The sequence below is a fragment of the Phoenix dactylifera genome, chromosome 8, assembly GCF_051530095.1.
Source record: "Phoenix dactylifera cultivar Ajwa chromosome 8, Ajwa_hap1_PhDact_Kaust_v1.1, whole genome shotgun sequence".
In the NCBI taxonomy this organism is placed as follows: domain Eukaryota; kingdom Viridiplantae; phylum Streptophyta; class Magnoliopsida; order Arecales; family Arecaceae; genus Phoenix; species Phoenix dactylifera.
In genome coordinates this window covers 24671932-24695150 of record NC_143197.1, presented here as the reverse complement: position 1 = coordinate 24695150, position 23219 = coordinate 24671932, and the positions used below count along the sequence as shown (strand labels likewise).

The following is a 23219-nucleotide window of genomic DNA, read 5'->3' as shown; positions in this document are numbered from 1 at the left end:
CCAGATAATATATATCAAATAATTAATTATTTTATATTTTTTTAAATTATAAAATTAATAAATTTTGTTTAAGATGGAACAAAATAAGAGGCCCATAACGTAGTCCAAGGCGCCCAATATAATTTTTGTTCCTTTCCCCACCCATCGCAATTCCCATTTTCACGTCCCATCGGAACTCGTCAAAGCCTCCGCTTTCCGAACTTCAATTTCTTTCGCTTTCCATTTGTACAGGAATTTGAAGGCGCCCACCTACTCCCCCTCTCCCAACCAATTTGCTTTCGGTTAAACTCCGCGGGAAAAAACCAGAGAACAGTGGAGAGAGAGAAAGAAAAGGGCCCGAGCCAAAGAGAAGCGTCGGCTCTTGGAGCTTCTGACACGGAAGCCAAAGTGAAGGGCGGTTCTTCGCGTTCGTTGAGGTTAGATGACCAAAACCCGACGTCGGTTCAAAGTTGCGTGTGAATTGATCGCTGGGCGTTTTCGGCTTTCGTTTCGGTAGGAATTTGATGCAGGTTAAGAAAAATTTGTGTGTGTGAGGGAAAAAGGCCCCTGTGAGAACGCGATTTAAGATTGTTTGCTTTGGATTGTTCCACTCGCAGGGGTCGAAGGAAGTTTCTCTTGTCAAAATTCGATACTTTTTGAGTTCTTATGAGGTTTTGCATTTGATTTCGTATCTGGTCTTTTTTGATAAATTTTATGTTTATATTGGGAAGAGAGAAAGAAAAGTTTTTAAAAAAAAAGTAAAGGAAAAGGAAAGATTTTTCTGGTGAGAAGCATTAAAGCGGGGCGGGGGGGAGTCTTTTTCCTTGTAGTGGATTTGTTTTGAGTAATCATTCATCTTAAAATTGTGAAAGTTTGTGGTGTGTGTTCACTGTTTTGCTTGAACAGAGATGGTTGGCAGTGTAGAAGGAGCCCACAGGTCTCCTCCTCACTCTAATGGGTCTGTTCACTACTCCAATGGTGTGGAGGAGAAGCTCGACGAGCTCCGTCGGCTGCTCGGCAAATCAGAAGGCAATCTGCTAAAGGTTGTTGGCATTGGTGCTGGTGCTTGGGGCAGTGCCTTTGCTGCCCTTCTGCAGGATGCCTATGGCCACTTCCGCGATAAGGTCCAGATAAGAATATGGAGAAGGCCTGGGAGATCTGTTGACAGGTCTACCGCAGAGCATCTGTTTGAGGTGATCAATTCAAGGGAGGATGTCTTAAGGCGTTTGATCCAGCGATGTGCTTACTTGAAATATGTTGAGGCGAGGCTCGGGGATCGCACACTCTATGCAGATGAAATTTTAAGGGATGGCTTCTGCTTGAACATGATTGACACACCGCTTTGTCCACTGAAGGTTGTGACTAATTTGCAGGAGGCAGTCTGGGATGCAGACATTGTGGTGAATGGTTTGCCATCGACAGAGACACGCGAGATGTTTGAGGAGATCAGTAGGTATTGGAAGGAGAGGATTAGGGTTCCTATTATTATATCTTTGGCAAAGGGCATAGAGGCAGATCTAGATCCGGTTCCACGTATAATAACTCCTACTCAGATGATTAGCCATGCAAGTAAGGTTTTTCTCCTCAACCATTTATGCATGTTAGTTCATTACCAGCTCAATGATCACATCATATACAGATTGATTGCTGCTCAATGTTATTCATAGGTTGTTGGCTTTATCGCATGCAAGAAAAATATAATTGACATATTTGGAACTTCAACTGCTCTGGATATATAGTGTTGAAACACCAAGTTTTCAAATTCTATCATGCCACTATTTTTTCTTTGTTAAAACTATACCTGAAATGCTAGTGAACTTTTATATATATATATAATATTAGAAATAAAGGAACACAATGTAGAGTTAATCAAATTTTTAGAGTTAACTGACTATGAAAGATGCCATTCTAGAACAAAATAGATGTTCATTGAGGGAAATCAAAATGGTTTGCATCCCTATCTTGTCATGATTTATTACAATACGGTAGATGCCAATATTTTTTAATAACTCTCATCAGAAACAGATGAAAATGTCCTATGTTATGATTGAAGAAACTGCTGGCTATTAGTATTTTTGTTTCCCTTCAATATTGTTCATCTTTTGGATCACAAGACTACTAATGGATATTAATATGTTTTTTTGGATTATAGTTAACAAAATTTTTTTCTTTCTGCTTTGTTTGAGTGCTTGTGTATGTGTGTTTTATCTTCAACAAACTATACATCCTCCATTTTTTAGGGAAAAAATGTTTTTCTGTTATTATTAACATTTCTGTGATTATTTTATTTGCATTATTAATGTTATTTTCTGCACCTGGTGTAGTTTTGGATATTTCTTGTACCTTTGAGACCATTTTTCCTTCAGGTATGTTACAACTTACAATCATGTTGGTTTCTTCTATGCACTTGTCTGCCTTGCAGCTGGGGTTCCAATCGAGAACATTCTGTATCTTGGAGGCCCAAATATTGCTTCGGAGATTTATAACAAGGAATATGCTAACGCTCGAATATGTGGAGCTAATAAGTGGAGGAAACCCCTTGCTAAGTTTTTGAGGCAGCCACATTTCATTGTGTGGGACAACAGTGATCTTGTCACACATGAGGTCATGGGAGGACTGAAGAATGTGTACGCTATTGGCGCTGGTAATAGATTTTTGTTACCTTGCTATTTCTGTGGTAAAGTGATGAATACGAGTAGTTTTAAAAGCTTAAGCAATGCAATTTAAACATTGATTTATTTCTGTGAGCATCTCATTAATATAGTCACAAGTTTGGGATTCTGGAAAAACTGGCTTGAGGTGAACATTTGGAACTCAAAAAATATCCAGAAAATTTGGCACAAGTTCAGAAAGAATTCAAATAGTTAAAAAATACAAAAATATTAACAAAAATAAAGCAAAGAAAGATAATGAAATATTTATATACTTATTCACATGAAAGCAAGAATAGGAGAGGTAAGAACAATAAACAAACACGAAACTAAACCCGCTGGTGACAATGTGTAGCACCAGCATTAAATTTTAATTCATAATGGTGTCTTTGATTTGTTGTGAATACTTTTGCGAATAGATCATAAAATTTGTGAATAAATTGCTTATATGGAGTATTTCTGAATTAGTTTGTTTACCAAAATAATTTGAGAACCATCTGGCTAAGGGAAAAATTAAGAATTATTGAAAACTTTTCAATTATTCTTTCCATTCTCACCCAGAAAGTTTAAGATAATACAAAACTTGAGATTTCTCTATTTCATTATGCAATTGTTGAATAGTTCAGGGCCTCACCTCATTCTGGCTCCTTGTCATATAAATTGTTTGCACAACTTTTCACAATAGATACCTGAACACCATCTGTAGTCAAAGAAAACCTCGACCACAATATCTCATAGTTTGAGATATTTTGTCCACTGAGTATCTTGCAATATTGGGCATATCAGATATTGAACATAATGTGTTGGCATTCTGTAACTTTGATTAGCGTATTTCAATGTCTGGCATTATTTGGCACAACATTTTCTGGTATGTCATATTTTTATTTGGCACAACCTTTTTACATAGTTATATTTCAACATCTGGCATTAACTTGTTGTAGATTGTTAACTGTAAACATTTTTGAGTCTTCTTTTATGATATTACATGATAAATGGTTTAATATACTTGACTTGGACATTATTGAGACATGAAGAGCTGATATCAGACGAAAATGCTGTATGCATTAGGTTAAAATGTTGAAATTAGATGCACAACATGGAAAGTTGACCTTTTCATCTACTTGATGCCATCAGCAGGGGTGTTTCCTGAATAGGCTGTTAACTATATAAAATGGCATTATTAATATGGCAAATCTTCTTTCTAACAATTGATATACAAGGTCAACCGCAACCTAGAACAGATCATCAATAATTCAGGAGCATTCCTGATCCCTTATGAAGAATAGTTAAAGTTGTTTCTGCTGGGTGATTTCTAAAATATTTTGTTGACGAGGCATAGTTGTACTACAAAAGAAAAGGAATTGGAATTGAAGTCCCACTTCATAAACCTTTGTTACCAAAAATAGGTTCTAAACTCCAAATCTATCACTTGCATGGAATGCAGCTGAAAATATATGAAATTTGGCCTGTTTATTATGATTAAATTCTCTGATCTAATCTTTCATGGCTATGTTGAACTGGAATTTTGTCTTTTCAACCTTGTAGATGTATTTGAATTGGAGGTTCTATGGATACCAAATATACTAGCAGTAGTTCAATATGTTGATTAAACCTTATTTCTCAACCTATGTATGTATTTGATCATAACGTCAATAATGTAAGTCCTGGAAATTTGTCATAAATTTGGTAGTTTGGTATTTTACCATGAAAATATATGATTCTATAGAGGCAACATTTTGTTGATTGCATTATGGCAAGTTACATGTAATGGTTGGATTCTTAGATGATGTTTACTCTGTCTGAGTTCTTTTTTCTAGATGGTTCTGCTGGAGTCTGATCCACGATAAATCTGGTTGTAGGTTATCTGTAATTCTGTTTCTCTGATCGAGATCCCTACTGCATTGTAGATTTGCTTGAGTCTACTGAATAAAGCAAGTTGTAGCACTGCCAAGCTCCTGAAGGGTTATGTTCAATGTGGCGGGGTTTGATTGTATACTATATCTTGCATCTTGTGGAAAGAAAGTTTTGGGCATATTGGAAATTCCTTCAGTTTCATATTTACAGATGTCTTAATGCCACTTTTTTCAGTTTATGTAGGGGATATAAGCATATTGATTTAAGTTCCTTCTTCTGCATTTTCTCATCATCATATGTATTACCTTTTTCTGGGAAGAGGTAATTCATTTTTGTGAGAAGCTTTTAGCTGTTGCATTGTTGGAAGTGTAATTGTTTGCCTTGCTATCTCTTTTTTCCCCTCCCTTTAAGTCGATTCTTTACCTCACTGCATTTCTTCATCAGGGATGGTAGCGGCTCTAACCAATGAGAGTGCGACTAGCAAATCAGTATATTTCGCACACTGCACATCTGAAATGATATTCATCACACACCTATTGGCAGAAGAACCGGAGAAACTTGCTGGTCCATTGCTTGCGGACACCTACGTAACCTTGTTGAAAGGTCGCAACGCTTGGTATGGGCAGATGCTAGCCAAGGGGGAGCTGAGTCTGGACATGGGTGATAGTATCAAAGGAAAAGGGACTATTCAGGTGTGTCTCTTGATTCTTGTGCTCTATGCTTTCTCTCGAGCAGTATAGCACAAAACAGTAACCTTACTGCACATATCATGTGTGCGCAAAACTTAAGATTTAGGTTATTAGATCTCACGGGATTTGCTGTGGTTAGTGGTTTCTTATAGAATGTGTATGCCTTTTACCAAGCCACCTGTCTGAAAATCCTTATTTTGATCTTTTCAGGGTGTCTCTGCTGTCGATGCGTTTTATGAACTCCTAAGTGAATCGAGCTTGAATGTGTTACATCCTGAAGAAAACAAGCCTGTTGCTCCTGTTGAGCTGTGCCCCATCCTGAAAACACTTTACAAGATATTAATAAAAAGGTTAAGGTTAAAACATATTTCTCTTGTGTGATTTTATTTAGATAGTTTGTATGCATGTTTATCTGTTACAGTACATGGTTATTCCTTTCAATGCTGGAAATATGTTTCAATACTTAGGATGCTAGTTTAAACTACATTTCTGTAAAATTCAGCATGTTTGCTTGTGCAGGGAACTTCCACCAAAGGCAATTCTTCAGGCATTAAGAGATGAGGCCATGTATGATCCTCGCGAACGGATTGAGATGGGGCAGAGCCATGCTCTCTACAGACCGTCACTTCTTGGCCAACCTTGATCGAGAATCTTCTCTTATTCGAGTTACCATGTGATTCGAAGGAGATTTATGTCATGCATGTTATTATTTCAATTTGTAATGGGCTTGTTAGAGCTGCGGCATATAAAGTATCTATTGGTAAGCACACTTCACAGTTAGTGAAATTTTGTGCATATTGTTTAGGCCATTATTTATTAAGCCACATTGAGACAGTCATGGTAGAACCCAAAGTTTCAGTCATGTAAGATGTGTTGAATAACTTTTGTGATTCATTTGAGTTGCAAGCCCATGAGTGGTACAAGGCTCTGCCCAAAAATAGGTTATCAAACTTTACAATTTGGTGCAACAAGTTCATTACAGAATCCCAACAAATTATTTACTATGAATGGATCTTCCAGCAGCCATTATATAGCCCAAATTCTTGAGAAGATACTCATATACAACCTCATAAAACTCTCAATTATATCTAAGCCTCTGTCGAGGTTCGCAATTTCGGCATTAGGTATCATACCTGTACGTTACCAGTTTAGTATGGTATAGTCGGTATAGTATGCAAGATAGTTTCGGCCTTTTTTTTTTTTTTTTAATTACTTTTGGTCATGCTTCTGCTCAAAACTTAGTGGTATGGGTTGGTTTTGCTCGATTTGGACCGGTTCGACTTATATACCAAACCAAATCTCGGTACCATATCGGTACCTTACTGATATGGTAGGGTACTGTCGATGCATGCTGATATGGCAGACCTTGCTCTCAGTGTCAACATTCATAGTTCTAATAAAAAAAACAAAAAAATAATAATCAAAGTAGATGTTTTCCCCTCATTTTTTGTATTAATATATCAATAAATATGATATCGATCGGGAATACTCCCCACATATGACTGATTCCATTTGGCTTTTTACGTGCCACACTCGTCTGTTTCTACCGCCATCAGCCTTTAGTCAAAGCATATATTTCTTCACAATCAATCCACAAAAATAGGTTTCTCAGATTAAGGTGGAAATACTTCATCATAAGTATGAATAATATGGCTATTGTACATTAAATATTTTGATCATCCAGTCTAAGAAACGCAGACACTTCTTTTGTGCACTGATAATAATTACATAACAAAATTTCCTGAAACTGAAAATTCATTCAATGAGTTACTAACACAGATGCTCAAAGTTCTGATTTTTGTTATAGTATTTGTGTTACATAAAGCAGCTTCTTTGCTCTCAAATATTCCATGATCCAGAATTTGCAGAATGAACGTTAATAGACAACTTAAGCATTAACTCCCTGAGAAACCTAAATGCCATAAACTTCCCCAAGAAAGATTACCAACAATAAATCTACTTTAAAATCCACTAAAAGATGAATTTCTCAAAATTTCTAACATTCGCGAACTAAAGCTAAGAATGTCATCAAATCATCAAGAAGATTGGGAGGATTTAATATATATTTAAATTAAATTAAATTAAAATTTAGATCAAATCCAACCTTATTTTTTTGATGGGCACAACCCAGATTTAATATGTATTTAAATTAAATTAAATTAAAAGTGAGATCAAATCCAACCTAATTTTTTTGAGATCGGATTGATCTTCTAGTCAAATTAAATTAAAATAATTGGCAAATAAATTATGATAAATGTATATAAATTAATTATCTGATTATATTATAATATATGATTTCGGATATTATAAAAAAATATCAACTAATATGTTATAAAAATCAATTTTTTATATTCAAGAAGGGTTCTGAAATATATAAAACACTAGTTTTCGATTTGGTTCTCGGTAGATTGGAAATTCAGTTGTAGAAATCCAATTTATATATGAGATGGATTATGTTTTTTGAATTCAAGTATAATTCGAATAACTTTAATTTGGATCAAACTGGATTAATTTCAAATCAGTTGTGTATCAGAGGCGGGTCAATCCAATCCACTTGCCATGATTTTTGCTCATCTTAGACCTGAAATAGATGATCCTAAAACAATTATAGATATTATTAGCCAATGGTAAATTAGTAGCTTGGAGTGGTGGGTCTAGGGTTTCAGCTCACTAAGACAAGCCATGACTATGGTGCATATTTCTACCATTGGATGGTCATTGGTCAGAAATATTATCATGGACAAGAATGCAATACCGTGATGGGATGTCCCTATGTTGAGTGGGACAGACTCATATCCCCTGAAGCTTTTGGCTTCCTGGGTCTTTGAAATCCTCAATAAGTTAGGTGGGAGCTTATCATTAGACTTTATATGGTCTAGCAACTAATCATATTTTAAAATATTATAATTTAAAATGAAGTTGAGTTGGGTTTTGTTGTGTTAGTTAATCCACCCTTGACTCCTAAATCAGATTCTTCCTTCTTTCAAACTTGGAACCTAAGTTTATATATATATATATATATAGATAGATAGATAGATAGATAGATAAAAGAACCAGCAGAGTTTACAACTAGACATGTATAGCATGTCTTTTTTTTATTAGAATCCTCATGTTATAGATATAATTATTTTTTGGTAAAATAGATGTAATGATTGAGATATAGTTTTGTAGAATGTCAAGAAGGATAAGAACTACTGTAGCAAGTATATCATGTATCTGGAATTATGCTCCCCAAGGTTGAAACCAGGTAGGTCTGCAAGAATTATTCAAACAAGAAATATAAATTATATATATATTAATACCACAGCTAGAAAATTAGAACTCAGAAATAATAACACACACCTAGCAGTATTCCATTTTTCAGTGCATGTGTGTGTGATAATGTCATACAAATACCATGACACCCGCCTCTTTCTTTGGAGGGATGTTTATGCCCTCTTAAATGGTATTTAACTTTGTCAATATGTCCACGATTTTTTCTTTCTTCTTTTTTAAATTTGAAAATTTCTCGGGCTCTACATTGTGATGCTAATTTTAAAAGGTCCAGCGTACTGAGCAATCAAGAGCAAATTCCATTATTCGGGCGTCGAAATGAGTTGATCAAAGTTAGAATTTCTTTTTTAGGAAGGACTTTGAACAAGCATATCTTGTAATTTGAGAAAAATTAAGTGTAAGTGGTTGAACAGAAAATTAATATAGAAGTTAACATCTACATCTTATAGAATTTTTAATTTTTCATAATTATTTCTATTGATCATTTCTATCAAAAGTTGTGATCTCTTTTATATAAAAGAGGGATATGGCCAAGACCATATAAAGACAGAACTAAATAGTATAAATAGAAGTCTTGTAACCCAATTTTATCATTATTAATAAAAAAAAGAGAGATTTAGGCTCTACTTCCGCCAGAGATTTAGGCTCTACTTCCTCCAATCTCTCGATTTTCTAATATTTGTTTAAAAAATTTAAGTTAATCAGATTGTAGAAATTTCTTCATTCCTTTAATTAGATCGTGATTTTTTTTTATTATTTTCTTATATCTTAATAGGATTTTATTTATTTCGTCCACCATATCTAGGCATCTTTATCGGAACCCCATAACAAAACAACCAAGCACTTACCTGCTGCTCCTGTCGCCTGCATGGCGGGTGGAGCGCTCGTTATCCTGACTGTTCTCTTATCGGAGCCCCCTCCTATTGCTCTAGCTATAAGCCATGGCAGCTCCAACTTGCACCCACTCTGGGCCACATAATGGGGCCAGCCCTACACGAACCATTTAAGCTAAGAAGAACAGCCAAACTTACCACTAAAATTCCCCATGATTAGAATTGAAGACACTTCAAGGGAATATCCTCTACCAAGATATCAATGGCACACCCAACCTCAGAAAGGCAAACCTTCTTCAATTACTTGGAATCTATTCTTCGCCCTCTATTAAAAAACACAATTTTTTCAATATTGTTTATTTTGCCTTGAGGGGAATCTCCCAAATATATCCAACCAAAAAATAGTCATCTAAATAATGTCTTCATCAAGATATTTTGTACCCAAGTTGAGTTTTGTACCAAAATAGTACGGTATGTCCAATATGATACAGTATCGACATTGGACTAGGAGATCTTTTGTTTTTACGGTTTGATCTGGTATCGCCCAAAACTGGATTCGGGGTTGGTATGACATTGATGAGTTCCGCCTAGTACAAGTTGGTTCTATACTTGTACCATACCGAAGCTCGGTATGGTACTAGTATAGCATGCAGTGCCGGCTCGAGCCTTAGGCAACCGAGGCGGTCGCCTAAGGCCCCCGGCTCATGGAAGGCCCCCGCCCCGCTCTGCCCGTGGACTCGTGGAGAGATTTTTTTTTTTTGAGCTTTCACATCCGAAAGCTGGCAGAGTAGCAGGGTGACGGGCGACGGCTCCGCTGCTGGCCCGCTACAGTGCGTCCCCAAGCCCCATCTCCCCGATGAGGCAACGACAGACAGCTGAGAGTCTACAGGCTACAGCTGGTAGATGGGCATGGCTATGAGCCTACGACAGCTGAGAGAGGCAACGATCCTCCCCCTTCTCTCCGACTCTCTCCCCTTCTCCACTGATGCTTTTTTTTTTTTGCTAAACGGCTGAACCCTTCAAAGCGAAAAAAAGGAGCGTACCTTCAGTTCTCCTCTCCCTAGTTCCCTTCTCTGCCGGCAGCCGGGAGGCTCGACCGTCGACGGCTTGAGGCTCGACCGCCCCTGCTTCGGACTCCGGAGTCCGGATCTCCTCTCCAGCTCTGCTCGCTGTCCTCGGCTCCTCCGACCTCCAGCCTCCGGCCTCCAGGCTCCAGGCTCCGGCTCCTCGGCTCCGCTCTAGCCTCTAAACTTCTAAAGGCCACCGTTCTCCTCCGGCTCCAAGAAGGCAAGAACCTGGCGACGCCGTCACGGTAGTGAGTGGCGAGCCGCCGGCCAGATCTCCTCTCTAAACTCTAGCTCTTGGGCCGCCCCTGCTCCAGAGTCCAGATCTAGCTCTCCTCGCCGTCCTTGGCTCCTCCGACCTCCGGGCTTCGCCGCTCCGTAGCTCCGGCCTCGTCGGCTCCTCCGTTAGCATCCCAATTCCCAAAGGCCAAATCCCAGGCAGCGCCGCAGTGGTGAGTTTTCTATTGACTAATCACTATTCACTAATTACTATTTCACATGGAAGTATTTGTTAATTGTTATTTTATTATCTAATAGTTCTGTGAGCACCGAGCAATTGTATATAAAGAGGATTTCTTTCATATGCCATCGTTGTTGTTATTGGCTTATTGTATTTAATGTTATACAATAATGAAAAAAGGCCAGAAAATATATGGCCAATTGATTAATTTTTTGGTCCAATTAATTTTGATTTAATTAAGTTAGAGACACTATAATTATTTTTTTTGGTCCAATTGTAGGTTGGTTGTGATTTCGGCGGCTCGGCCTTTTCTCGCCGCCGAGTTTGGCACTATTTGGCCTCTTCTCCCCATCAAGTTCGGCACTACTTGTCGGAATCTTAGTTTGTTTTTTTTGACACAATTAAATTTTATCATTTTCGACTTTTTTATATCTTAATTTGTTTGTGGTGTTTTTTTAATTACTTTATTTGATAATATTATTTTTATATTAAAATGTCTAATAGAAAATATGAATGTGGATATGAAAAACTCAAAAAGAAAAGAAAAATTGATAAACACATTCAATCTCAAAAAGGAGCTCTAGATAGATTTGTTGTCACAAACAAAGAAAAAACCACATTAAATTCAACTCAAGAATTAACAATAGAACTATAAAAATTTGATTAGTAATTTTGCATCTCAAAAAGCTATACGAGTTATTTTTAAATAAAATTTTAAAGTATTTTATACTTATTAAAATTTTTTCATCATTTAAAAAAAAAAAGGCCTTTCCTAATAAGTTCGCCTTAGGCTCCCAAATGTTTTGGGCCGCCCCTGATAGCATGGTAGGCTCAGTAGAGAGTTCTATGTATTAATACGGCAAATCAGCAATGGTCATGAGCTCTCTACTTGCAACATGAATTAAACAAAACCAAAAGGTTAACAATGCTGAGGTCACAATCCAGCCGCTCCACAATTGTTGCTTATATTTAATGTATTAAATTAATCGAGCTCATTCTCTTGAGATAGTTGCTAATAATTACACAATTAATCATTAATGAATATGAAATATATGTAGGCTTGCTGAATGAAGCTAAAAGTATGGTATGAAACTACAGTATGAGATCTTCCAAACGGTTTATCTAACTTGTCTCAACCTCTTGCATGCCTTAATATATGTTTAATTTGATTGAGATAAGAAAAGGGTAGGATCCAAATAAACCGTAGATAACACCTCCAAAACACCTCAGTTTTGGTCATCTTTATCCCTACCCGCACCGAGCAGATAGCAACCTTACCAATTGTATTAGCTGTTATCCTTGTTTGTGTGCTTATCTAATTCCAATCTGTCTAGAGTCAGTTTATTCTCCACGTCAAGCATGGGAAAAAAAAATATATCTATAGCCATCATAATGAATATAAAGCTGATAAGCTTCATGGTTCACCAAATCCAAATTGGAGTTTCCCTTTTTTAAAGTCCTGTTCATATGCTATTCGGGATATAATGAAATGGTGGTCTGTATGCAACCTACTATTTGTCTTGGCATCTTCTGTGCTAATATGATCGCTGCGACATAAGATGATGGCGATGTGTTACAAGTTGACTTCTTTTTATAGGGGCAGGATTTGGTTGTCATTAGAGTATTAGAGATGGATGGAGGCAGCTCGCGGATAAGCTGCTCTTTTTTCTTCCTTCTCCTTCCTAGCTTAGTATACAATTAGAAAAACTTTATTTTTGTTTATATTTTATATTTTAGGAATCTTGCGAACAAATGAAATGTTTTGCTACCGACATAGGATCTAACCTAATAAATATCTATAGGAAATCAAAATAGAAATGTAAGAATAATTTAAAATTCCAAGTAAATAGAAATTGTGCGAGCAAAGTCCTGCAAGAGAGTTTTTGTTCTTTGTTAGTTTTATCTAGGCAAATTTGGATCCTTTCACAATTAGGCTACATGGCATTAACCCATTAGGGGACGCACTAATATTGGCAACAATTGCCATGAATCCCAACAGTGCAGACATCTAGGGAGCCAATAATCTCACTATGCATTCACATTTGGACAAAGTCTTCGCTGATGTCTCTCACATGAAGACCGTCATGGAAATTCAACTAAATCCGGCCAACCACTACCTAACATTTGACCACGCTTCCGAATGTAGGCACTCTCTGGTGCTATATATATATTTTTTTGGCCTATTGGATTTGGACCTGGCCCGGTCCTTTGGTGAAAGAACATATCCAGGATTGGTGCCAATAATATATATATATACTTGGAACCAGAGTTTACCATTTCAGTACCGGACTCTATACCGATACCATATTAGCATAATATCGGTATAGTACGGTATGATATGGAATTTTTTTGGCATATCGAATATCAGTACACTATCCATACTAGGTAGCAGTACCAAACCGGTGTGGACGATATGGTATGTTCTAAACCATTCGATTCGAATCGGTATAGCGAACCTTGTTTGGAACCATATGACTCGCTCTAGTCGACCACCAAGGCGGATGTTGGAGATGGAGGCGTTCTATATTTTGGTGGGTAGTTCTACTTGCCCGCTTGGAAAAGGTTGACGGCGGGGAGTGAATACAATAGTTTTTCTTGGTGAGCAGTTTTACTTGCTGGCCCTATAAAAGGTTTTCTTTGAGCGACCTACGAGCAAACTCATTGACATAAATCTCTCTCTCTCTCTCTCCCTAGCCCCAGTATTTTGTGTCCATTTTTAGTAAGCAATAGGCACACCCACACACACACACACACAGAGAGAGAGAGAGAGAGAGAGAGAGAGAGAGAGAGAGAGGGAGAAAGAGGGAGGGAGGGGGAGAGAGAGATCAGAGATTTGTGACTATGGATCACGGCGGATTTCTTTGTAGTATTTTTGTTCTGTGGCTTCTCGCATCCAGCTTCAGTTTCGGTACTCTTGCAGGTATTCCGTTGACATCTTTTTTTTTTTCTTTTTTCTTTTTTCGAGGTAAAACATCTTTCTCCTATTGGTACGGCACAATTGTATATGATACGACTAGTTGTTCATCGTAGCTCTCTGTCTCTCTACTTTTATTGCTTTCCAAGCTTCATGTGATTATTCTCTACGCTTATTTTATGCATATTATTACCCCTGAAATGCTGAGAAGCTAAGCAATTTGTATACAGATAGCATGAGGGGTGGTATCCAACTGTTGGAACACTTTGTCATGGATTTGTTAATAATATATATATATATATATAAAATATAAATAACGCTAATAGATGCCTGCTTTATACATGATAATAGTTATAAGAAAGGGTTTGACATAGTTGAGATCTAGTTCAATATAAATTGCTATGCCAATATTAATTTTGTAGAGAAAATTATACTAGATTTTGGCTGTAATAGAGCAAAGAAATGACGTGATAAAAGTGGTAACGAGAGGAGAGGCACTAAAGGAAAGAAATTTTCTGTATTATTCATGTGGCATGAACAACCATATATATATATATATACAAAAAAAGAAAATCAAATCCCACACAATATCTATCAAGAATGGAAAATACATATTGTACAGAATCAAATCTCACATAATATGACAGAATCAAATCCCACATAATATGCATCAAGAATAGAAAATACATATTGTACAGAATCAAATCCCGCATAATATGACAGAATCAAATCCCACACAATATGCATCAAGAATGTAAAATATATATTGCATATAATCAAATCAAATCCCACACAATAGGTGTAATATGACGTCATTTGCTGTGTAATAATGGATAGTTCCTATCAAGACCAAATGGTTATATGGTATGTTTTTGGGATCATTGATGATTTTAATCTTGTCTGTTTGTTTGTTTGGATGATTAAAATTTCTCATTATCATCCATTGTTATAAGGATTAAAAAAAAACAAGGCATTAATTCGTATAATGGACCAAGGCAGTCTGTGACATCTGATTCCTTGGTAAAGCCTTAATATGTGGGCAATTTTTGTCGCTGAGGAAGCAAAAGGCAAAAGAAATTGGGCTTGTGCTAAAACAAAGGTCAAATTTCTTTTATCGTACAATTGACGCCAATTCTGGCTTTTCAAGGGTGATGCAAGTTTGCTTCTTGTTCTCTGCAAGGCGACAAGTGATTGTATACGCTTGTTTTTTGTCAATGACTTGTAGTCATAGGATTATATCCTAAATCTAGATTTCCGGCCTGAAAAATGTCAAAAAGTAGAACCCCAAGCACTTTTGCTGATGGAGGTCGCTGTCTTTTGTTATCACTAAGATCATCACTGACCTCAGCTCTACCCTCACTTGTAGAGCAATTGCGACCTCCATTAGCAATTCTCCTGAACTAGCACTAAAATATGTAGATATTACCCGACCATATCTCTTTCTAAAATCATCGCAAGTTTTAGTAATAGATACAAAAATTTCCATCCAAATCCGATCTGAATTAGATATATTCTTTTTTTTGAAAAGGACCTCTGCTTTCTATATCGTAATTAGACAATACAAAATTTTAGTTTTCTTCTCATTTTTGCTGTTCTTTTTTAAACTATTATACTTTTTCCCCCATTTGGATGTAGCTCATGTTACGCAACCAAAGGCAATTTTAACTCATTTATATAAAAAAAGAAGAAATTTTATTTAATTTGGTGTGAAGTTTACCAATAGTACTTATAGTTAATTTGTACCGTTAAGCTAGCCTGATATATATTGTTGATCCTTTTTTTCTATCAACCTAAGTTTTCGAGATAAATTGGTTATTTAACAATATGCTAATGATGAATGCAGGAGCCCAAGGCATTGGTGTGAACTATGGAATGCTGGGCAATAACCTTCCAACACCTGACAAGGTGGTTGCCCTCTACACCTCAAGAAATGTCGAAAAGCTTCGAATTTTCAACCCTGACCTCAATGCTCTAAAAGCTCTTGAGGGTTCCAAAATTGAAGTCATCCTAGGAACATACAATCAAGATCTCCAGAGTCTCGCTAGCAATCAATCCTATGCCACCAATTGGGTGCAAACCAATGTAATCCCTTTTGCAAATTCTGTTAATTTCCGCTACATAAATGCTGGAAACGAAGTCATCCCTGGTGACCTTGCAAGCCACGTCCTCCCTGCCATGCAAAACCTTGATGCTGCAGTGAAAGCTGCCAATATTTCAATTCCAGTTACAACAGCAGTGGCAACAGCAGTACTAGGAACATCATATCCTCCATCTCAAGGTGCATTCTCAGAGTCAGCAAGTTCCTTCATGGCACCAATCGTAGCATTCTTGGAGGCCCAAAAGTATCCACTTCTTGTCAATGCTTATCCCTACTTCGCCTACGCCGGCAGCCCCAACGAAGTCCGGTTGGATTACGCTCTATTCACAGCTCAAGGGGTGGTGGTGAAGGATGGCCAATTGGGCTACACCAACCTCTTTGATGCGATAGTGGATGCAACGTACTCGGCGTTGGAGAAGGCTGGAGGAAGTAACGTTGAAATTGTGGTTTCAGAGACTGGTTGGCCGTCAGGTGGCGGTGGCGTCGGTGCAACGGTGGACAATGCGAGAACGTATAACAATAATATGGTGGCTTATGCACTGAATAAGACAGGGACACCCAAGAGGCCGGGGAAGGGGATCGAGACGTACTTATTTGCTATGTTTAATGAGAATCAGAAACCTGCAGGGACTGAACAAAACTTTGGATTGTATCGCCCGGATATGACTGAAGTTTACCATGTTGATTTCTCTTCTTAGGTTACCTTTGAAGCAGATAGCTTGATGAGTATTAGGTAGAGGAAGTTTATGTTTGTATCAGGTCATCCCTTTTGCTGTAGGCCATGAAAGAATAAAAAACAGATTTGTGGATTGCATGCTGATGACGTTTAATGTGACGACTGGGGAATGGGGAATTCTGTTTTCTATCTTTATTAGATATGTGTGTTGTCTGAAACACCCGCCTCAGCAAAAAAATAAAAAAAAACGGCCGCCCAGTAAGGATTTAAACAAGGTGGATTTGGATCGCACACATCCAATTGTTTTAGTAGGCGTGGCCTGTGACCAGGAATGGACATTGGGCCGAAATGGCCAGGCGCCCACTAAAGTATGGGCCATCTATTATGTTCTGATAATAGTAAGGCATATACTGGGCTGGCTGTTGCATGTAGGCATAATCATCATGGGCTTGGACCTGGGTTGGGCCCCAGCCCAACCTAGCACAGATTGGTCGGGTCAAGAGTTAAGGCTCGAACCCAACCGAGTTACTTTTTGGGTCATTATTGGGACCCAAACCTAATCCACTAGCTGAATGAGTCGAGTTGGGCAGGGATCAAGCCTGACCCTGACCCAGACCGAGACCCAGCCCAATATGCTTGGGCTCGGTTAGGGACCGAGCAACGTTTGAACGGCAATTTGAGTCAATGGTCAGGATCGAGCCACCTCGGATCAGCAAATTGCTTCGACAAAGAGGCCCATAAGATTAGACATTATTCCTCACACAAAGAAATGACTATTTGATAGTTCCGTGCATCATCAGCCACCCTACCGTTGGTTCAGATCCATGAAGGCATGCCATCTATAGATATCCGCTATTAAAAGACACAATAAATTGCGTCCTGTGCACAATTTAGAGCATCTCTATGTATGATCCACAGCCAATGCTACATTGGAGCATCAAGTTGACGGACAGATGTCAGGCCTACCACACCTTTTAAGTCGTAAAATTGAACACATAAAACTACGGTGACCGTCCCCCATGTTTGAAACGGATCTTTCTGGGTTGATACAAGCTTATAGTAGCAGCCAAAATTATCTAATCAAATTATTTTATCATCTAAAGTTTTTTTTGTTTTTTTTTGGTACATAGCTCTAGCATGAGTACAGTCAATAGAGTTGAGGAAAAGAAGATGGCTTAGAGATCGAGGGGTAGCTATGTAATATATTCAGAGAAGCTTTCCGAAGGATGCTATTCAGTCTGCGATTCTATTTGCCTCCTGGTACACATAACCGGCTTGAAAAATGCCTCAATCTTTTGTCAGCATACGAATATCACAAAGCAGAAGATATCCATCTCTCTGTCATCTCTCCTTCTGTATTTACTCGATCACTATGAAAAAATGCCATCCGAAGCACCCATCTCGCCTAGGTGATATAAAGTTATTCTTTAATGATCAAAATCTCGGACGCCAATGGATGCGTCGGCATGACGGCGCCGGAGAGGAGGCGGTTGTTTTTGCCGCACTGTCCCCATTCTTTTGAAGTCTTCGCCGTCGCACGGAAACGCGCACTTTGCCGTTGCGGCTAACCCCGTTCTTAAGTTCCGCGTCACGACACGTGCGACTTTGGGAAGTTGAAAACTACAGCTACATGCGCCCATAGCTCAGCCTTTTTGTCAGGCAGGATGGATGGCTTCTCATTCCCATCGAATCTCATGTACATTTTTAAAAAAAGTAATCACACACACAATTGAACGGCCGGCCAGGTGTCAATAGCAACATTATTCTTTCTATTATAAAAGACCGAACAAAACCGTCAAATTTATCTCATAATGTATAATTTCAAATTTTAATATTAAAATAATTTTGCTTTGTTATAACGAAAATAATGACCAATACGAGGAAAAGATATTATTTTTGAATCAATAATCATTTTATAAAATACTATTACTATTTTAGATGGTAGAGAATTGTTAAAGGAAATTGTAGAAAAATTTAAAATAAGAAGTACTTTAAAAAGAAGCGGCACAAATATAAATGGCAATCACTATTTGTATTATAATTAGCTATATAGTATTTAATAATTTATTATGATTGAATTAGACTACATCCGATTGAGGGGATTTCATGTTGACACTAATTTAGTTAAAGATTGAGCAGGCTTTCTATATCGCAATACAATATCCATTTTGAACCCATGTCGCATTGGCTAAATATTTTTTAAATTATATCGTAAATGGCAAAATCAATATTCAAGCCAAGAGTCCTAGATTATATGATAATGAGCTTAGTTCATTAGTTTTATTTGATAATAGGTGCTAGTGGACCTCTTTGTAATTTATAATAGTGATTACTTTCCAATTTATATTATATATTATAGCGGCTTTTTTTTTGTTATTATTTACACGATGGACTTGTTTAGTTTGCGGAAAAAGAAGGAAAAGAATAATGGTCAATGGAAAATAAATAAATATCTCTTATTTGGATAGAGTTTTTAAGAAAAGGAATAAAAAAATAGTATTCTCATAGAATAAAATTATTATATTTTATGAAAAAGAAAAAAAATATGGGAGATATAGGAAAACTATTTCTAGTTGGAAATGAGTTTTTTTCTCCAAAAATACACCTAAGTCATCAAAATTCATGAATAATATCTTTTATTTTATTAAAAAAATAATAGGTATTTTATACAATTTTTTGAGAAAAAAATATTCAATTAAATATAAATTATTCTAAAATATATTATTTTTTTCATGATGGACTACTTTTTTTTTTAGACATTATATTATCAAAAATTTCACGAACAAACGAATCTAATATAGGATCCGAATTGTGAAACATTGCTGCATCCGAGCGCTGCAACGGCCGTTATTTCAAGCCTGGGTTTAAGACTTTAAGTGTACTCGGTATCACGGAGTGAAGGCCAGTTTCTTGGTTCCTCGATATAAACCAATTGGCAGAAAGCAACTGATTGCCTCCATACTCCAACTCTCCCAACCCTCTCTCTCTCTCTCGCGCCCCTAAGAAAACTCACGACTCGAGATGGCGGGGTATCCGCCACCGGGTTCCGGCTACCCTTACGGCGCCCCCCCGAATCCCTACGGCGCGCCCCCGAATCCCTACGGCGCCCCACCCAATCCCTACGGCGCCGCACCATCGCCGTCCGCACCTTACGACCCCGCCGGCGAGAAGCCCCCTAAGGAGGGCAAGGGCCAGGGAGGCTACGGGAGCGGCGGCGGCTACTACCAGCACCAGACACCGCCGCCGCCGCCGACGGGGGCGTATGGAAGCCCGTTCGCGGCGCTGGTGCCGTCGGCGTTCCCGCCGGGGACGGATCCCAGCGTGGTGGCGTGCTTCCAGGCGGCGGACTGCGACGGGAGCGGCTTCATCGACGACAAGGAGCTCCAGAAGGTCCTCTCCTCCTACAATCAGAGCTTCAGCATTCGGACCGTCCACCTCCTCATGTACCTCTTCACCAACACCAACATTCGCAAGATAGGTGAGCCCTGATTTCCCCCTCCTTGTCTCCCCTTCTTTCCGAAACCCTAATGTTATGACCGGATTCCTCTTTGGAATTGCCGAACTGGAGCCCTAGGCGCACAATAGCGTCGCTGGCTGGTCAGGCGCTACCATGCCCGCGCTGTTGGTTTGGGGTTGTGACTAGGTTTGTAACAATTTGAACTCGTTTGGTTCATAGGAAGAGAACGTGGGAAAGTATCGAAGTGTCTCATGTTGGTTGGAGTTTTCAAAGAAGAGAGATAGAAAAGTGGTTTTCTCATGGAAATAAGATTTCCACATTTGATAGAAAAAATTCTATGTTCTCTAATTTCTACTAGCTAAAAATTGGGATAATTTTTTTTCAAAAACACCTTTAAGTTTTTAAATAGAATGAGATAATGTCTTTTCTTTATTAAACATTTTCATAGAAGTGGATGTTCAACCAAACATAAATGACTCTGGATGTGCAACTTTCTCATAGTCAACTAAATATGCAAAAATTACTTTCCTAGGCAGAAAAAATAAATCAAAAAATGTTAAAAAGCTCGAGACTTATTTTCTTTGGTAATAAAAGTCTTCACTTTTGATAAAACAATCACTATGAAAAGCTCTAACGCGAGAAACAATCAACTTCAGATATGGTGTAAAGGATAGGTTTTCGCATATCAAAACACAGGACGGGTTTTACTTTCAAAGGGCAGGTATAAGTGGGTATCTGTGGATAGGTTGAACTCCAGTATTTTCTTTCCCATTTATACCCTAGAGTTTTATTTATTTATTTATTTATTTATTATTATTGTTGTTGTGCGTTTATGTACTTTGTTTAGATGCAAAGTGTGCAACATACCCTTCTAACCTTGCATAAAAGCTCTTCTAAATTCACTTGTGGAGGTACTTTTGCTGGTGGGGTATGTCTTTACCCAGCCGATTATAGTTGACTGAATGTGAGTGGATGGTAGAAGGAGGTAGAGAGGTATAGCTGCACAAAAAGTGGTTTACAAAGATAAACAGGTAAGCTGCAAGTTGGTAAGGGTATTCATGCAAAAAAAAAGCATGTTTGATAGCCTTGGAATTCTATTGTTTGGTGCTATGTCTAGTCATAGTGCGACTAAGTTGTCTACTGAGACGGTTCCGTAAACTTTCTTGTTTGTTGTTTGAGGATACATTGCCCTTCAAAATGGCCCCTGCATTTTTTAATTCTTAAAATGGTGCCTTTAACATTTTGATAGTAAGTGCCTACCCCAGACGAATGAAGATTTGACATCCACCATTAAAACAAAATGCTCTCCCTCTCATGCAAGTTGGCACTTTATGCCTATGGTATCATTACTCTTCAGATAATTGACAAGTTGACTGATTTTGCACAAGTACGGGTCCCTGATGGCTTCTTGAATAATCATATGTCTACTTAATAATTTTTATGAATGATTCAGAGTTATTTATTGAAATCCACAACTCTTGCATTTGTTGCTGTTGCTTTTATGTTTGATTTTGCTTGAATCAGTGCATATATCTGCATCAGATTAATCATAATCATTTTCAATTTTCAGTTACCATAATCCTCTTGGAATGTATAAATGCTAAGTTTCCTTTTGAACAGTAATTCCACAGTCACACAACATTTCAATAAATGGTATGATAAAATTGTATTGAGCACATAATCCAGATTTGGGATCTTCAGCTGAGCTCCCCACCTGAAAAGCAAAAGACTATTATTTGGAAGAACTCATCTGTTTTGAGAGGAGATTTGGTAAACCATATATGTAGCTGTTAACTTGCAGTAGCATTCTTAGTTCTTTATTTCAATTTTGAGCCTGTCCTTAAATAGGTAATAGGAATGCACAGCAACATCCTTAAATGTCTAGTCGAATTAGTTTTAAATTGACAGCAAACTAGTGATTTGCTAAGAACCTTGCAGTTCTTTGAGAATGGCACAGTTTGATGGTTCACAAAAATGACCACTAGATTGCACGGTATTTTCTAGTTTGGTTGCATTTCTCGTCTCTTGAGCGAAGCAGACTGGCATGGCTGCTGATGCATAGGTTTACCCATCCAACCAGCTAAGGCAGTTCAGTTCTGGTAATATTTGTTTGTGCTACTATTCCTCTACCCCCCTGGGTTGGCTTTTAAAATTATAGAAACAAGATTATTGTGCCATTATTTTTTTAAGAATGGGGCTTCTGTCTTTAGAGCCCCAACTACACCCAGATGCTGCTTACTATTGTTCTAAATAATAGCTTTTGCCCTCCCATCTAGCAACTCCATGGTAAAGTATGTTATGTATGACTTTGTTACTTTGCAGGGCCAAAGGAGTTCACCTCAGTGTTCTATAGCCTTCAGAACTGGAGGGTACAAGATCTATGAATCTTTTGTTGCACAAGGCTAGCCCTTATTTTAATTGGTGCTCACAGGTTTTACTTTTCTAGGCCATCTTTGAGAGGTTTGATCGGGATCGCAGTGGTAAGATTGATGCATCAGAGCTACGAGAAGCTCTTCTAAGTCTTGGATTTGCTGTTTCACCGGTGGTTCTGGACCTGCTTGTGTCCAAGTTTGATAAATCTGGAGGCAAAAACAAAGCCATTGAATATGATAACTTCATTGAGTAAGATTTTTTTTTCTTCCTGAATCAATTTGTGGTTAACATGATATGCATGGGAAAGGCAATTTAGGCTTACACTTGAAATGTTGTGGGGATTACTTTCTGTTATAGTTTATCTTTTACATGGTTTACTAACACTTCGACTCACTCGTGCTATCTTCGAATGCCTTGCAGATGTTGCCTTACTGTTAAGGTAATTCATTAATTCATTCGTTAATTTCTGATATACACAATTTTCTTTGATGATTGTAATTTTCTGTTGTCCTCTATAGTTTAGACCTCGAATTGAGTATTTCCATTTTTTTCTTGTTTGGACTGTTGGGACGGCAGGGGCTGACAGAAAAGTTCAAGGAGAAGGACACCATGTACACAGGGTCGGCTTCTTTCACTTACGAATCTTTCATGCTTACCGTCTTGCCCTTTCTTGTTGCATAAAGAAAGCTGTGTATATAAGCGTTGTTCTCTTTCTGGCATATTATCTAGCGTAACCCTCTCTCCACCTTGTTTTCCTTTGAGTCATGTTGGTTGTGGTACTGTTTATTGATGCTCCGTGGTGATAAGATCTTTCTGTTGTAATGCTTGGCTATGTTAAGTTTTAACACCAAATGGACAGGCTTACATCCTTCTCTCAATAGAAGCTTGTCTCTTTTCA

At 37.9% G+C, this 23219-nt stretch overlaps 3 protein-coding genes across 7 annotated transcripts; all 3 read left to right on the top strand.

Annotated features, from left to right (window-relative positions):
* The first annotated feature begins 280 nt into the window (after positions 1-280).
* On the top strand, positions 281-6035 carry LOC103706305 (putative glycerol-3-phosphate dehydrogenase [NAD(+)] 1, cytosolic). Of its 5 annotated transcripts, none has more exons than XM_039124715.3 (6): positions 281-492; positions 886-1548; positions 2402-2623; positions 4929-5176; positions 5384-5523; positions 5693-6035. In XM_039124715.3, the coding sequence occupies exons 2-6, from the start codon at positions 888-890 to the stop codon at positions 5814-5816; spliced, it is 1395 nt and encodes a 464-aa protein (XP_038980643.1). In that variant the 5' UTR covers positions 281-492; positions 886-887; the 3' UTR covers positions 5817-6035. The 5 variants fall into 5 exon arrangements, with proteins under 5 accessions (XP_038980643.1, XP_038980642.1, XP_038980644.1 ...); XM_039124714.3 differs by having other exon boundaries at positions 282-416; XM_039124716.3 differs by lacking the exon at positions 281-492 and adding an exon at positions 528-650.
* Positions 6036-13455: 7420 nt separating this feature from the next.
* LOC103706306 (putative glucan endo-1,3-beta-glucosidase GVI) lies at positions 13456-16633 on the top strand. Its single transcript, XM_008790369.6, has 2 exons — positions 13456-13723; positions 15561-16633. The coding sequence occupies exons 1-2, from the start codon at positions 13645-13647 to the stop codon at positions 16511-16513; spliced, it is 1032 nt and encodes a 343-aa protein (XP_008788591.1). The 5' UTR covers positions 13456-13644; the 3' UTR covers positions 16514-16633.
* Positions 16634-19418: 2785 nt separating this feature from the next.
* On the top strand, positions 19419-23219 carry LOC103706308 (calcium-binding protein CBP-like). Its single transcript, XM_008790370.5, has 5 exons — positions 19419-19969; positions 22271-22317; positions 22395-22570; positions 22742-22760; positions 22898-23219. Exons 1-5 carry the CDS (start codon positions 19513-19515, stop codon positions 23000-23002), a joined length of 804 nt encoding a protein of 267 aa, XP_008788592.3. The 5' UTR covers positions 19419-19512; the 3' UTR covers positions 23003-23219.

Bases quoted from the DNA above. Each gene is read 5' to 3' on its own strand.
- LOC103706305 (XM_088703174.2), top strand. From the start codon at position 888: ATGGTTGGCAGTGTAGAAGGAGCCCACAGGTCTCCTCCTCACTCTAAT. The intron at 1,549-2,401 runs GTAAGGTTTTTC...TCTGCCTTGCAG, and splicing joins TCAGATGATTAGCCATGCAA to CTGGGGTTCCAATCGAGAAC. The intron at 5,524-5,692 runs GTTAAGGTTAAA...TTGCTTGTGCAG, and splicing joins TACAAGATATTAATAAAAAG to GGAACTTCCACCAAAGGCAA.
- LOC103706306 (XM_008790369.6), top strand. From the start codon at position 13,645: ATGGATCACGGCGGATTTCTTTGTAGTATTTTTGTTCTGTGGCTTCTC. The intron at 13,724-15,560 runs GTATTCCGTTGA...TGATGAATGCAG, and splicing joins CAGTTTCGGTACTCTTGCAG to GAGCCCAAGGCATTGGTGTG.
- LOC103706308 (XM_008790370.5), top strand. From the start codon at position 19,513: ATGGCGGGGTATCCGCCACCGGGTTCCGGCTACCCTTACGGCGCCCCC. The intron at 19,970-22,270 runs GTGAGCCCTGAT...GTTACTTTGCAG, and splicing joins CACCAACATTCGCAAGATAG to GGCCAAAGGAGTTCACCTCA. The intron at 22,318-22,394 runs GTACAAGATCTA...TTACTTTTCTAG, and splicing joins ATAGCCTTCAGAACTGGAGG to GCCATCTTTGAGAGGTTTGA.